At 36.5% G+C, this 15,739-nt stretch overlaps 1 protein-coding gene across 1 annotated transcript in view; it reads left to right on the top strand.

Moving 5' to 3' along the window:
- The window catches only part of ZPLD1 (zona pellucida like domain containing 1), a 56,831-nt gene extending 42,248 nt beyond the window's left edge, over window positions 1-14,583 (top strand). The window contains exons 8-11 of the mRNA XM_036018032.1: window positions 3,783-3,954; window positions 5,204-5,312; window positions 11,161-11,190; window positions 11,829-14,583. Coding sequence (XP_035873925.1) covers window positions 3,783-3,954; window positions 5,204-5,312; window positions 11,161-11,190; window positions 11,829-12,004 — 487 coding nt within the window. The 3' untranslated portion in view covers window positions 12,005-14,583. The remainder of the gene's footprint in view (window positions 1-3,782; window positions 3,955-5,203; window positions 5,313-11,160; window positions 11,191-11,828) is intronic.
- The last annotated feature ends 1,156 nt before the right edge of the window (window positions 14,584-15,739 follow it).

The following is a 15,739-nucleotide window of genomic DNA, read 5'->3' on the forward strand; positions in this document are numbered from 1 at the left end:
TTTAGAAAAAATGTTGATTCTCTTTTATTTCTTTCATTTCTGTCTTCTCAATGTTTCTATCCTTGGAAATATATAATTCTTAAAATTTAAATCTATTAAATGTTAAGTGAAAAAATTAGCATTTAATTGCATGTATAATCAACATCATTTGTATCGTTACATATATGATAGAAAAGACTGTAAAGAGATACGTTAAAAGGTTCACACTGGCTATTTATGCATGTTGAAATTGTGGATAATTTTGTTTTGAAAACTTTCTTTTCCCAAAATGTCTATGTTAGTCACAAATTCGTAAGGTAAATTACAATGATCAGATTCATACCTTGGTGTGGCTATGGCTTTAGCTTAGGCTTCAGTCTTCAGGTTTCTTGTGGAAACTAAAGAAGAGTGAACTTCACAGCTAAAAGAAGTCCCCCAAATGACATTTTTGGTAAAACTAGGAGGAAAGAAAGCCCATAGAAGTTTCAAGATATGTGTTAATGTTGATAAAAGCAGTTAAGATCAGGAGAGGATGGTGGAATGGGCTCAAGGGTAAACCTGAGAAACAAGGGGCTGATACCCTCATGAGTATCTTTAGGTCAGAGTGGCAGAGAAAACTCAGTTGCCCAATTACATCATTTTCAAAGAAAATTTGCCTGTCACTGTAAAACAGGAGAGAGCCCTTGAATTGGGGAAACCCTTGAGGAAGGTCATTAATGTTCCACATTGCCCTAGGAGTTTCTGAAAAAACAAACAAACAAACAAACAGGTCTGGAAATTCCAACTCTTTCAGATATGAATGGTAGACAAATAAGGGCATTTCTGGCAGCGTTCCTTCATACTACAAGAAAAATGTAAAAATGTCAGAAAAAAATTTAAAGACGAATTAAACTCACTGGGAAAATATTGCCATGGAACAGATAGATTTGTAATTGAACATTCCAACAATAATTTTGTTTTGCAATTTAAAAAGTAATTATAGTATAAAGATACATTATAAGAACTCAGGTAAGAAATAACAGGTCAGTAAAAGGTAAGGCAATGAGAATGTGAAAAGGGAATTGGAAGAATTTTAGATGAAATGGGAAAAACAAATGTAATATAGAATGGAATAATTAAATAGTATGCAGGGGAGAATAGACACAGCAGAAAGACACAGTGTGGGACAGAGAAGATAAAAATAAGAAATGCAGTAAAAAAGAAACACATGTAAAAGAATAGATTAAAAAGGATTAGAGTAGAAGCAGTAGAAATAAAAGGTGGCAAAAGGAATCCAATATCTGTATAATACGCATAATCAGTTTCCCCCAAAAGAGATCAAAATAACAGACAGAGCAAATATTGAAAAATATGATCCAGAAACATTTTCCTAAGTTAACAGAAATTTATATGAACATAGTGAAAGGATGCCTTGGATAATACTGAAGCCTTCATGAAGTGGAAACTCGGGGAAATATAAAAAGACATAGTCAGAAATATAATAAAAATGTGACACTAATTATCCTCTCTCAGGAAACTTAGCTCTGGTGGCCAATGATTAAGTAAGGATATACAAGATCTAAATGACATAATAAATAAGCTATATATTGAAAGCTAGCAATTTGAAACAATATCAGAAAACAGAAAATCACCACCACTTGAAAGTTTAAAACTCTTAAATAACAATTGGGTCAGAAATGGAAATATGACTCAACATTTTGCAAAACATAAAGAACAGGTTAAGTTCTTTGAAAAAACGTAAAAGAATCACAAGCTACTCTATCAAGAAAAAAGTGATAAAGGACAAATCTATATAAAAACAACAATAAAACATGAAATGAGGAAGGTATGAGTCTACCAGATACTATAGTAATAAATTCTAAAATTATTTTTTAATGTGATACTTTGCAGGAGTAGACACATGGACAAAAATTTGGAATAGTAAGCTGAGAAATAGATCCAAAACCTGTGGGAATTTCCCGTATGGTAGACTGCGATAGCACAAACCAGTGGGATAAACAGATTTTTAAAATAGTGCTGGGCAATGGATACTATAAAAAATAGCACTGGACTTATACTTCACTCTAATAATACACCATAATTAACTTTACACAGATTATTAATTTAAGTGTAAAAGCTACAACTTTAAATGTGGTTGGAGAAAATATTCATATTAACATAGGAAATATTTTTAAAACTTTGGAGTAAGGAAAATCTGTTTTCAGCCCAAATACTAGATGCCATAAAATAAAATGATGAAAACATAAAAATCAACTGTGTGTGTGCCCATGTGTGGGCACACACGCACAGTGTGAGGAATGTCCAAAGCCAAACAACAAAATAAAACAATATGTGACTTACATAACGAGCAAGGATTCCACTCTCCTGAATGTATAAACAACATGTAAGAATCAGAAAGAAAAGGCCAACAGTAGAAATCTGAGCAAAGGACATAAACAGTGTTCAGATTTAGAAACACCAAGTGTCCATAGCCAGTGTGGCTCAGCTGGGTGTTGTCCCACAAAGCAAAAGGCCTCCAGTTCGTTTCTAGTCAGGGCTCATGCCTGGGTTGTGGGTTCAGTGAATATGAGAAGCAACTGATGGATGTTTCTCTGCTTCTCTTTCTTCCTCCCTTCCCCTGTCTCTAAAAGAAAGTAAAAAGGAAAGACATACCAAGTGGCTTTAATGTATATGAAAAGATGAACATATTCACTTCTACTAAGAAAAACGTAAATTGAGCCCTGGCTGGCGTAGCTCAGTGGATTGAGCGCGGGCTGGGAACCAAAGTGTCCCAGGTTCGATTCCCAGCCAGGGTACATTCCTGGGTTGCAGGCCATAACCCCCAGCAACCGTACATTGATGTTTCTTTCTCTCTCTCTCTCTCTCTCTCCCCCCCTTCCTTCCGTCCCTAAAAATAAATAAATAAAATCTAAAAAAAATAATAATAATAAAATAAAATAAAATAATTAAAAAAAATGTAAATTGAAATTATATAGTGATAGTTTATTTTTCCTATCAAACAGGGAACAATCCAAACTTTTCCCATAGGCTTTGCTGATGTAGCTCTGGGATTTTTCATACATTACTGAGGAAGTGTAACAATATTTATAGAGGGTAATGTGGCAAGCACAGATATATTGTACAGATATCCTGGACATCTACAAAATGCTATATTATAAAGCTGCTTATTATTTACTTTGTAAAAAGCAAACTCTTCAAGGGTACATAAATAGGGAACTAAATAAACCCACACATATGCACAATGGAATACTGTACAACTGTGGATAAACAATGAGGAGGTTTGCTAAGTATTGATATGGAAAAACTTCTTATGATGCATTGCTAAATTTTAAAAAAAGGAAAGACATAAAAAATATATAGACTGTGCTATAGTTTGTTTAAAAGGGAAGGAACAATGAAAGTATATTGCCTGTGCTTCTATTTGCACATATCCTGGGAGGATGCAATGCAAATGAGATCACCTCTGGCAGGTTTGTAAATGGATGTGAATGGTTTGGACCAGACCAAAGATGGGATGAAACTTTTCACTATATGTATTTAGAATTTTTGAATTTTTACCATGTGAAATTACCTTTAAAGTTTAACAGTAATATTATAATCAGAAACTGATCTATTTATGTTTTATGATGTAGGTCATGTCTGCTGAGTTAGTTTATTCTCTTAATAAGTGTCTATAACATGGCATGATTTTGTTAGCTGTTAATATAGTGGGGTACTCTTAATACTGCAGAAGTTTTTTTACAAGTCCAAGTGGGCTGGTAATTTCTAGTAATATCCTGTTTTCACATTTCCCTAAAATGTAGCTGTGACAAAGATCCTCAGACCACCGTTATTGAAAATGGCAGAAGCCAGCAAGGCCGATTTTCCTTTGAAGTGTTCCGCTTTGTGAAACACAAGAATCAGAAAATGTCCACCGTCTTCCTGCACTGCGTTACCAAGCTCTGCAGAGCTGATGACTGCCCTTTCCTTATGCCAGTATGTTTCTGAGCAACTTTATTCTAAATTGTCAAATTGGTCTAAGTTGAAAGGTTATCAAGTGCTAGGCACTAATTTTATTGACAGTAGAAATGCATCAGGTCAAACTGTTTGAAGTAGGATTTATTCATTCATCCAGCAAAGATCTATTGAATGCCTACTTTGTACCAAGCATTATACTGGGAATATAGAGATGCATGCATGAATTCTGAATTCAATTAACTTGTCATTTAGGAGCAGGAAATAGTCATGAAATGATACAAGACAAAAATGTTATGGCACAAAGGCAGACATAGACACCGGCTGTAGGAAGATGCAGTGCTCACTATTGTCAGAGAGATGAAGCAAGAGATATTGGGAGGGTTGGTTGGAAGAGATGAACCTTGGGTGGTACCTGAAGATGGATGAACGCCAAAGGCACAAAATCAAGAGTGTGAGAGACGTGAGAGACACTCCATGCCAAATAATAATCAAAGTCACAAATGCATAAAACAGAGTAACCAGGGAACTTCCAGTTCTTCAGTAAGGCTATGGAACAGATTGGAAGATAATGGGCAATCTGAGGTCAGGACATGGCCAATGATAGAAAGGGAGATTGAGGCCAGATGACCTGGGAATCCCCTTGATTAAAAATTAAAAGCTATGAAAAGTGTGGATGTGAAGTGCTCAAAACCATCACATAAAATATAGATCCATTTACTAGTGAATAAAAAAGTATGTTCTGACAAACCTTCTATGCTCACACCAATATTAACTTAAGAAAAATGCAGGCATGTTTTTTAATTTGAACCAGCTTTAGTATGTTTATATTTATGTTCAAATTCATGCATTTCTTTATAGTTATTGATTAGTTTGGTCCTAACTAGCTATGTCAGATGGGGTTAAAAGGAGGGTCTACATTACCTTGGCTCTGTGCTGACCAACATTTCAGGAAAGATTTATCAAAGCCTTGAGAGAAATAAAAGTGGGAAAGTTTGATAAACACAGCTCTTTTTACAGGAGAGCCACTGAGCTATGTAAATTAATGAGGCAATGAACTGTTATAACTGGGGGAAACAAGAAATGTGAACCAAGCCAGGATAAGTAACACTGTAGCAGTTATATGTAAAGTAATTAAATAGATGCACAAAAGTAAGTGAATAAAATTAAACATGTGGTATCTCTTCCAAAAGAATCTGCTTTCCAAATGGCCATAAAGAAACAATTTTGTGTTAGCGTGGAATTGCATTTGTTTTCATTAACTCCTCAGACTTGCAGCCACAGAGAAAGGAGGGATGCCGGGAGGAGGACCACTTGGAGACCCCAGAGCACTTCTGGAAATGCCATCCTCTCTGCGGGGCCCATCATTACGCGGAGTGGTAAGAGTGCCCCTGATTTTGTGTGCCATAATAGACAGTTCCAAAAGGGCTTGTTACTTGGCTTCTAAGGGGAACTCAAAGTGGTTCCTAAAGAGCTCTAATTAACTGTGAGACAAGATAAACTGCCAAACAATGTTAATTTCACAGTATTTTCCTGTTTACTCAACTTAGACAAAGGGCAATATCATCTATACCACATTTCCCTTTTTACACACACACACACACACACACACACACACACACACGTATTCTATCCTGGACATTTTCATTTGCCTCTCCCAATCTAGTCTACAATACTTTTCTTTGACCTACTCCAGAAGATTGTCTCTGAACTTGGTCCATGGGTGACCTTCCCATCTAGTTTTTGGTTGAGTTTGGCCAATAGGTGGCGCTGTCAGAGAATGGGAGTGTAGTTCCACAGAGCTGATCTCAGTTCTGTATATTCACCCTTCACCCATAGCTGGGGTCACTTCACTTCCTCTTGTGAATTCCCTGCATCTCTATTAATAGTCCTATTACGCTCTTCCTAAATTGCCCAGTGTGAGCACCATTTGTTTCCTTCCAGGATCCTGAATATTACATAACCCCATCTAGTGTTCTCATCATACTCATGAATCTGATAGACATGTGTTTACACACATATATGAGTATCCTCAATGATACTCCTATCATTGACATGACAATGAGACATGTATATAAATATTTGTGTATGCATGTATTCTCTCTCTCTCCCCCCGCAAAGTGATATTGCTCTACCTCAGCATGAACCCATGCTGACATCCAAAATAAGACAGACATGCAGTGTAAACAATATAAATTAAATGTCTAGAAAACTGGATGGTTCCAGCTTTTGTCTTAATAAATTTTGTGACTTGGGATTTTACTTTACTTCTCTGGGCAATATTTCTTGATTTTTTTGAATAAAGTTTTTGAAAAAAAATAACCTTAAAGATTCTTTCTAACTCTATAGTTCTAAATTTATAAAACAAAACAAAACAAAACAAAATGGAATTCTGGTTTGGATTATATTCTAATATTTTTTCTTATTTTATATTAGCTATAAGCCTATTATATTTCAATTAGATTATCTTAACCTTTTCTTTTATGTTTCCTACTCCACAGTGAAAAGGAAATTTTGCCTGAAATAGGTAATTAAGCAAAAAAGTGGTTTGGGCCTGAAAAATCAAGATAATTAATTGCTTTAATTATTTACTCCTTTGTGTTTGTATAGACATAGCACTACTTAGACTCAAACTAATAGGCCTTTTAAATAATGCAGAAATTTATTAAATATCAAACTTCAAACTTAGTTCACATTCCTTGAGGGTGTGGTAGTGTTTTGAATGGTTTGAAAGTGATTGGTTTGTGGTCTGTGAAAGGCCCAAATCTTATCTCTGTCCTGCTGTGTGATATAGCTTATAGAATCACACTGCATGAGAACTCAGCTCTGTGGTCAGTTATTAGGAATGCTTCGGGGTAGGCACAGTAAAGATATTTTGACTCCTATGGAGCGTGTCTAGAGTCAGTTTGCAGTAAGAAAAGAACCATGAAAGTGACATCTCTCTATTCATGTTGGGTAGATGGCTTTTCCTTCTCATTAACCTCTTTGCCTCCTTCTTACCTGGACCAAATTGAATATATTTATTATTTTTTATTTTTCAAATTTAAATATTACACATTTTAAATAATTTGCTAGTGTAACATAATTTTTAAAGGGACCAAAATTACTAAGACCCCCAAGTTCCAGTAAAAATTACCAAGTAGAAGTTTCTAATTCTGTGATAGCTAGCCAGCTCTCCAAGTTTGGAGATTTCACTCACATCATATCTAGTCACCTAAAATATCTATGTAAAACACTCAAGGAGCTAATGCTTCAATCACAAGGCCCCTGACGTCATGCCTTGATTTCTTCCTTTACAGTTTTAACATGTTTCTACCTTAGAAGGATGGCATTTGTTCCCCAACACACTAAGGTGGTCTCTTCGTCATCTCAGTCTCTCCATGGTCAAGTCCTACAAAGAACCATCCTTAAATCTTGCAGATTCCCTTCATTCCTTTCTCACTCTCTGTGGTTTCATTTTCATAAGTAGATAAATAGCAGTAGGGTGGATGTTCCTCATTTTTTTGGTGATCATGGTGACCTCACTGTGTAGAGAGCCATACATGATGATATTTACGTTAATACTATGACACCCACACAAAAATAATATTTTGAATTCCATATAAAAACAGAACTCAGAAGTCCAGCTGTACCCATCCACAGACAAACCCAATATAAACTTAATGTCCTGCTTGATGACCAAGGCTACCTTCTTTCCTTGGTTTCACTCTGATTTTACCTTAGGTCAGCTGGATTTATTTCTCCAGGTCTCATGGCTGATTTTCTATAAAGAAGTCCAATTTCAGGCTTGATTTGCTCTCTTCAAACCTCTCTGATACTTGGGATTTTTGCTTTGTTAATTCATTGAACCACTCCTTTCACCTAGACATCTGGCTTAGATCAAGATTAATAAGATGTTAAACCTCAAAACTCCTGTTTTTTGTTTTATTTATCATTTTTTAAAAGATTTTATTTACTTATTTTTAGACAGAGGGGAAGGGAAGGAGGAAGAGAAGGAGAGAAACATCAATGTGTGGTTGTCTTCATGTGTCTCCTACTGAGGACCTGGCCTGAAACCCAAGCATGTGCTCTGACCGGGAATTGAACAAGCAACCCTTTGGTTCACAGGCCAGTGTTCAATCCACCAAGCCACACAATCCTGGGCCAAAATTTTGTTTTGTTTTGTGTTTTAATGAGATCAAACCCATTCTAGACATTTTTACCCAACATTAGTAAATCATTTTGTTAGTTGATTTAGGATAAATTCACATCCCTAAAATTAAAAATCCACAAAATTCCTGAAGTGTTCTTCTTTTAAGCTCCCAAATACTAAATCTATTTGGTAAGGAAATGCTTATCATGAGGCACAATTATGAATATTTAAATGTACCACTGGAAAACAGTGGTAACTAGTCATTTTTTTACATAAATTCCAATAAAGAAGTTCAAGACAAACTGTTGTTCAACTAGTATCATTGAGTTTTAGGTGTGGTTAATTCATCGAAGCATATTTATTTAGCCCCTACATGGGACAGGCACTCTGGTAGGAACTTGGAATTCAGTAGGGAACAGGCCTCAGGCTCAGTGTTCAAAGACAGGGATAGACTGTGAACAAACACAGCAGGGGGAAAAGTAAAAAGTTTAGAGCACAGGTGGCAAACACAAGTCCTGAGGGCTGGATTCGGCCCTCCACCTTGTTTCATCCAGCCGAGCACCTTGTTTCTACCCAGCAGCAGTGTGGAACTCTCACTTAACTCTTTAGGAGCAGTTACATTTATACAGTCCAAAAATTACATTCGGCTCTTTGAGGGCCAAATTATGAGGCTGATGGGGCTCCCCGGTGAAAATAAGTTTGACACCCCTGGTAGAGGGTCTAAATTTGAAATATGTGGTCCATTTACAACATAGGTAATTGAAAATTTGTAAAAAATAGCTTGTGCTAAGAAAGATAAAAACATTCATTTTGCATATATCTTTGTACTGATGTTCATTTTTTCCCCGGCTTATTTCAACTACTCCTGTGAGGGAAGAGCAGAGGATGACAGTTTATCTGCCACTTCTGGCTCTCGGACAGCTGTGCTGTTGCCGCTACCACTTTTCTCCTCTGGTCCTCAGATAACTGTGTTTTTTTGAAGAATCTACCAGGTTTAGTATTCTAATCTGATCTAATTCCAGAAGGTTACTTTTGGCATGTATATCTATGTTAAGAACAAGTGGATGTGAGAAAAAAACAGAACTGCCTGGTGCCAAAAATCTCCTGGAAAATGTCCACCTCCCATTTATGGGCTTAACAAGCTTTGATTTTTTTTTATTGCAATGATACTGATATTGCAGGACACCAGAAAAAGCAACCATACAATGTTATTCCCTCCACCTTTATCCACTATCAAATACAATTTCCAACAATGTTCTAGTATTACATGCTTTGCTTTGATTTTGGCCACCTGTTAAAGGTAGGATGACTGTCCTGGAACCTGGAGCTGGTTGGGCTTATTTGGTATTTTTGTCCCCACACAGAGATTTTATTCACAGCCAAGTTCTTGTGGGTGACACCTGGGATATTGTCCTTACAGAAGTGTCACTGATAATGTGGGAGAAGAGGGGAGATTCTGACTTTTCTTCACCTCTGGAGGCAGAGAGAACAGTAGGGGCACTTTTGCCTATTTTGGGACACATAGAAGAAGGGGCTTTTTTATTCCTTAATAGAAACATGTTTTAGAGCAAATATGTGTGATTTATAAATGAAAAATAATTGTTAGAAAAGAATTTTAGAGTGTTATAGATTCTCCTCTGTGTTCCAGTGAGGCAGCCTGGCTTAGGAAAAGGCCACAAGGACCTTTTGGAGGAATTAATCCGAGTCCCTTCATCCCATCTCTTTCCATGAGAAGAAAGTGTCTATAAAACGGTGTTGGCTGGAGGCTAGGATTTTCCTGAGGGTGCCTTACAAGGAAAATTGGAACTGTTTTTCTTTCAGCCCTGTAACAATGCACTGTGCCATTTTAAGTTTCCTGCGAGCGTGCTCCATTGATTTCAGGCATCACACTTTGGGGACAAAACGTGAGGACCGCTGTTTCTGCCAGGGTGCACGTCTCTAAACAGAAACGGCGTCAGATGTTTTATAAATATCTCACCAAGTTCTACCATCAATGGTTTCAAATATCAATCCTAGAGTTTTGTAGCTAGAGATATTCATCTCTACGACTAAAAATATTTTTTCCGACGGGTAGTTTATGTTATTTTAGACAAAAGGTGCAGAAACGGAGCTTTTATTTAAACATGTGTTTACCTTGTCGTGGAGGCTGTGACAGATGGAAGTTTCTTCATCTGTAAAATGGGGGCAGTAATCATATCTAAACCATATGACTATTATGAGGATTAAATGTGACAACATATGAAAATGTACTTTGCAAACTGTATGGCACTATACACATATTAATTGTCATAATATTTATACTCCAAAATCAATCCACTGCACACACTTTATTGTTCAAATAACCAACAGTCACAGTTGCATACACATGTGTTCAATACAAATATGAAGATGACTCGTCGTCCAAGCTCAAGGGTTAATTGTTATATGATTACAGGAAGGGTAACAAAAATGGTGAAGCAAAGCGGATGTGTTCATTGCATCTATTATCATATTTGCCAGGAAAGAAGTGAAAAAATCAACAGCTTCAATATTTTACTTCCCAGATGCAAATAAAACAACTCAAGCTCAGACATCACGTTTTCCTTTCATTTAGTTATTAAGTGTGAATTTATCTTCTTGGAACTTAAAATGAAGTTTTTGTAGATTACAATGGGCAAATTGGAAACACTTAAAATAGAGTGGCACTAAATAATGAATATTTCTGTATAACAAAGTAACAAATGGCAGGGTATAGGGCCATAAAAAATGTAATAACTGTTAACAATTACTGCCCCCACTAACGCGAGTAAAGAGATAATGATGAAGCACAGCTGGCAGAAAAGAATACAGCACAGTATATTTCACTATTATATTTGTATGCCCAGGGCAGTGGCAGGGTGTGGGCTTGGGGAATAGATAGATGATGAAATCTCACACATGTAGAAAAGAAAATGGGGAAGCAGAATAGTTTAGGAGAATTTTTATTATTGCCTTCTCCCAGGAGCCTATGGGTGAAGGTGAGGAGACAAGTTAGTAAAAGTAATTATATAATTATACTAAACATAGGTAAATATTTGGAGACACAATGTTGCTTTTCTTTTTTCCCCTCCTTCCAGATGAGACTCCAACCAACAATTCACAGCTTGGTAAGATAATTAACATATATGGAAACCAAAAGTATGGTGTTCTAAAGCTTTTATTTATTTTGTTTCTAGAGAGAGGGGAAGGGAGGGAGGTAGAGAGGGAGAGAAACATCAATGTGCCATTGTGTTTCGTGCATCCCCCACCAGGGACCTGGCCCACATCCCAGGCATGTGCCCTGAATGGCAATTGAACCAGCTGCCCTTTGGTTCACAGGCCTGCGCTCAATCCACTGATTATACCAGCCAGGGCTAAAAGTATGATTATTTTAAATTTTAAGTTTTTTGTGATCAGTTACAGACCTGTAATCAACTAAACACATTGAACTCTGCTTTCACAAGTTTGTTATTTTTTTAATAACAGGTCATTTAAAATTTCTGAGCTCATATGTGACCTGTTGGCCAATTTTTATAGAATTTTATAGATGACTATTTTGGGGGTGTCCAGGGGATGCCAGGCTTCTAAACCATACAATGCTTCGGTTATTAGATTGAAATATAGTCAAATAGATTATTGCATGATCCAGTGTCATGCTGATATTCTATAAGATACTGATGACAGATGTTTTGCATGTATATACTGGGATATGGTAAGATGAATCTGATACTTGACCTTTCCTCCGTGTTTGTTTTATTACTTGCAGGTACTCCTAATGAACCTCCTTTCCAGCTGAATGCCATCACCAGCGCACTAATATCAGGAATGGTCATTCTGGGAGCCATGAGCTTTTCCCTTCTCCTGTGCTCACTGGTCCTTCTACGCAGGAAGGCACCCACTAGTTTGGTGTTGAATGGCATACGGAACCCAGTCTTTGACTGACTGTCACAGGCCCTTGCAGAGAGAAGGCTCACTAACTATACCATGTGTGACTGCAGTCAGTGTTCCATTGGAACTGAACACCAGCCAGCACTTGACATTTGTAGGTTTGGTAGGTTTCGAGTGTAGCTCTTCAGCATGATGCTAGTGAAAAATTGTTGATGATATTGCTGTTGTCACTTATGGATGCGGTCAGCCATATTTGTATGGCACCAATGACTATACTGATGATAATAAGCACATGATATTCAGGACTTAGATCTTACAGGATGTCATATTTTATTTTATTTCAATTTTCTTTTGATTACTGCTTATAGAGGTAAAAAATAGGCAGAGAGAAAATGAAATTTGTTAACATTTTTTCCTATAAGCATTACAATCCAATGCAATGGCATTTAGAGTTGCCGTACTAAAATTAACATTGCTTTTCGTTTTGTTCCAGATAATTTCAGCTTGGGGATATGCTTTAATTGGATTGGCCATTTAGACATCTGAGATTTAACTACTCATTCTATGACCTCCTGTATTGCATGCCTGACAACATTCATTTAAAAAAAACCTCTTGGGAAATATATCTTTTTTAAAAATATTGAATTTGTTGGGGTGACATAAGTTAATAAAATTACATGTGTTTCAGGGGTATAATAAATTATCTGTATATTGTATTGTGTATTCAACACTCCAATTCAAGTCTCTTCCCATCACCATTTGTCCCCCATTTACCCTCTTTTACCTACCCTCACCCTCCTTTCCCTCTGGTAACCTCCATACTGTTGTCTGTGTCTATGAGGTTTTTTTTTCTCTTTGATTAATCCCTTCCCATTTTTCACCCAGCTGGGTGGAAATGTACTGGAGCATCCATTTCTGAACAAATGGTAAAAATAGTTGTTAACCTTGGAAAGATACTAAGTGACCCTAGATCATTATTTACTTGGCTGTGATCAGTTTCCCCTTCTGGGTCTGATCAGCATGTGTTGGCTCTCCTGCAGCAGCTGTGCTTCCAGCCCTGAGACAACTGCAAAGATTATCCTTAATTCAAGAACCATTACATGGGAAAGCAACCTGCAGCTGTGGGAAGAGAACATTGTCCCCAAATATGAGCATAGAGTCCTTATGTAGGTTTTTAACAATCTCAGTTTGCTATTTTTCTTCCTAGAACAAAGAGGAAAGAGGTTGTGTTTTTCAGAACTTTATTGTAGTCTCCAGGGGAAGAAATGTTCCTTTCCCTACAAATTTTGATGCTGGTTAAAACAAACAGCATGAAAAAGTCTTTCTTTTATAGTTTTTTGGTTGAAGGTATCATAATTGCCATAGAATATACAGTATTTTCCTCTCATAATAAGCTGCAAGAAGCATTTGATTCTTTATCAATTTTGCAAATTTTTTTAAAAAGCCAAGTTGTAAGTAGACTCTGTTCTTCCAAAAAAAGTCAACCTTTCTTTTCTTCAGGCTATCCACACAATTGAACAAATAAAAGAGTTCAATTACAAACACCAAATCTTAGAATTGCTGTTACTTTTAAAAATTGCTGTAGAAACTAACTTCTATTCAACATTTGTGACCTATTATTCAGATCATTATGTAATTTTAGATTTGTTTCAAAAGAAGTATATATACTCTCAAGTTAATACATAATTAAACCAATCATCAAATCAAAAAGTGTCTTTTCTCCAATTTGCCTAAATAATTCAAAAGAAAGTGTTTATGTTACAATATTTAGCTATACAAGGTATGTCCAGAAGATATGTAGCCATGCAGTATGAAAATTAGAGGTGTTTATTGAAGAAGATACAAGAAACACTGTACACAGGACAATGATGCCTCAGTTCCTTCAAAGTAGGCACCTTAGGACCTCACAGATTTCTCCCAAAAGACATCACCTGCCCTGTTGTATTTTTCTGAATCTCACCAATGGTCTGAAATCTCTTTCCTTTCAAAGATAATTTTAATTTTGGGAAAAGCCAATAGTTGCGGGACACCAGATTTGGACCATAGCGGGGCTGAGTCACCTGGGTGATTTGATGTTTCCACCAAAAAATGGCATGAGATGTGAGGCATAAGCAGGTGTGTTGTCATGATGAAGCTGCCAATTATCTGCAAGTGGCCTTCTGAATCATCAGAATAGTTTCTATGGAGGAATGTTCAAGCTTAAGGCAAAATTTGATGCAGATTCTTTGTTCTACTCACTCAGTCATTTTCAATGTGATAACCACACAATACACATGCTCACTGAATGTACTACCACCCCCCTACTGACTAGTACAGTGAAGTTGTCATTGTTCATGCATGTGCATTCCAGTCCACTCTCCTTGACTTCTAGTTTACATCAATGTCACACAAGCTGTTCTTGTTGTATTCACAATGGCTGGGCTTCTTCCAGACAGTCCTTGCATAATTTCCTCAACTTTCTTTTTCAGGGTGTAGACACAGTCAAAATGATATGGGATCTGGAAAATCTCTGGATAACTTCAACATAAAAAGGTCTACCACTAAAAAAGTAAATCTCTGTGTCACTCCAAAATAACTTTGATGTGGCCATTCTGAACTTTATCTGTGACAACAAATGTATTTTATAATGTAGGGGGGAATTTTAGAAGAAAGAAAAATATATACTATGCTACTTATGTGACCCCAAATGTATGTAGATTATTAAAATATTCTAAAAAATTATATCATTGAAACTAGTTTATCACTTTGATTTTTGTTCTTTTGGAATGGCCACTGTTTCCATTATCAGCATTTTAAATTATATTTATCATATTATAAAACTGAATAACAGACAGATCAAGGGCAAGCAACTTATTATTTTTTGCCACCCCTTCAGCATAAGTGGGAGAATTAGAGCTACAATAAGAGAAACCTGATTTTTTCCTATAGTTTCCTTCTTGTAAACTTGCAGTTTGCATGTAGTATTTAGTTATATTAAATATTTTGGTTACTATAGTGGGAAAAACCTTACAAAAATGGTTCTTCAGTTTTAATACCTCAGACTGTTTTTTGCACTTCAGGGGTAAGGTGTGATGACATGTAAAAGATGATTGTTTAATAAAATAATTGTAAATGAATATCATTAAAATGGTGTCTTTTTAAATCTAATTGTTATTGTATTTTTTCCATTACTATTTAATCCCCTTATACCTCCTTCCTCAGCAATCACCACACTGTTGTCCATGTCCCTGAGTCCTTTATCGTTTTTGCTCGATCCCTACATTCTTTCACCTTCCTGCCCAAATAGTGACTTTTTAAAAAACATATTTGTCATTCCTACTCTTCCACAAATATTTAAGGGAGATTAAATTTAGAATAAGCTGGCTAATGCAACAGGGAAGGGCAGTGATCTTGGAATGAAGCTGGGTGAAGATCATCCCCTCCATATTGAGCTTGCTGGTTGGGACACATATCTGTGAGATCAGCTTAGGGTAGAGAAAATAGTACCCTTTACCTTAAGTTTGTGCTGTGACTAGAACTGAGACTACTTTTTAAAACTTTGAGAGGAAGGTCAATACTGAACAGACAAGGAGCTCAGCTTCTTCCTGGAGCTGCATTTCTTATGACAGTTTCATCAGGGTTGGACTGTCATCCCTTGTTTGGGATATGACACAGAGTTGAGGAGAAATCCTTTTTCTCACTCAGGGAGAATGAAGTCTTCCAGAAGTGAATACTTCTCTGGGTCCTCAAAAGTGGGCAATTAGCATTGGAACATCGTAGACATGATGGTTCATGAAGGGGCATTGTGAG

This window comes from Phyllostomus discolor, chromosome 2 (assembly GCF_004126475.2).
Source record: "Phyllostomus discolor isolate MPI-MPIP mPhyDis1 chromosome 2, mPhyDis1.pri.v3, whole genome shotgun sequence".
Lineage (NCBI taxonomy): Eukaryota > Metazoa > Chordata > Mammalia > Chiroptera > Phyllostomidae > Phyllostomus > Phyllostomus discolor.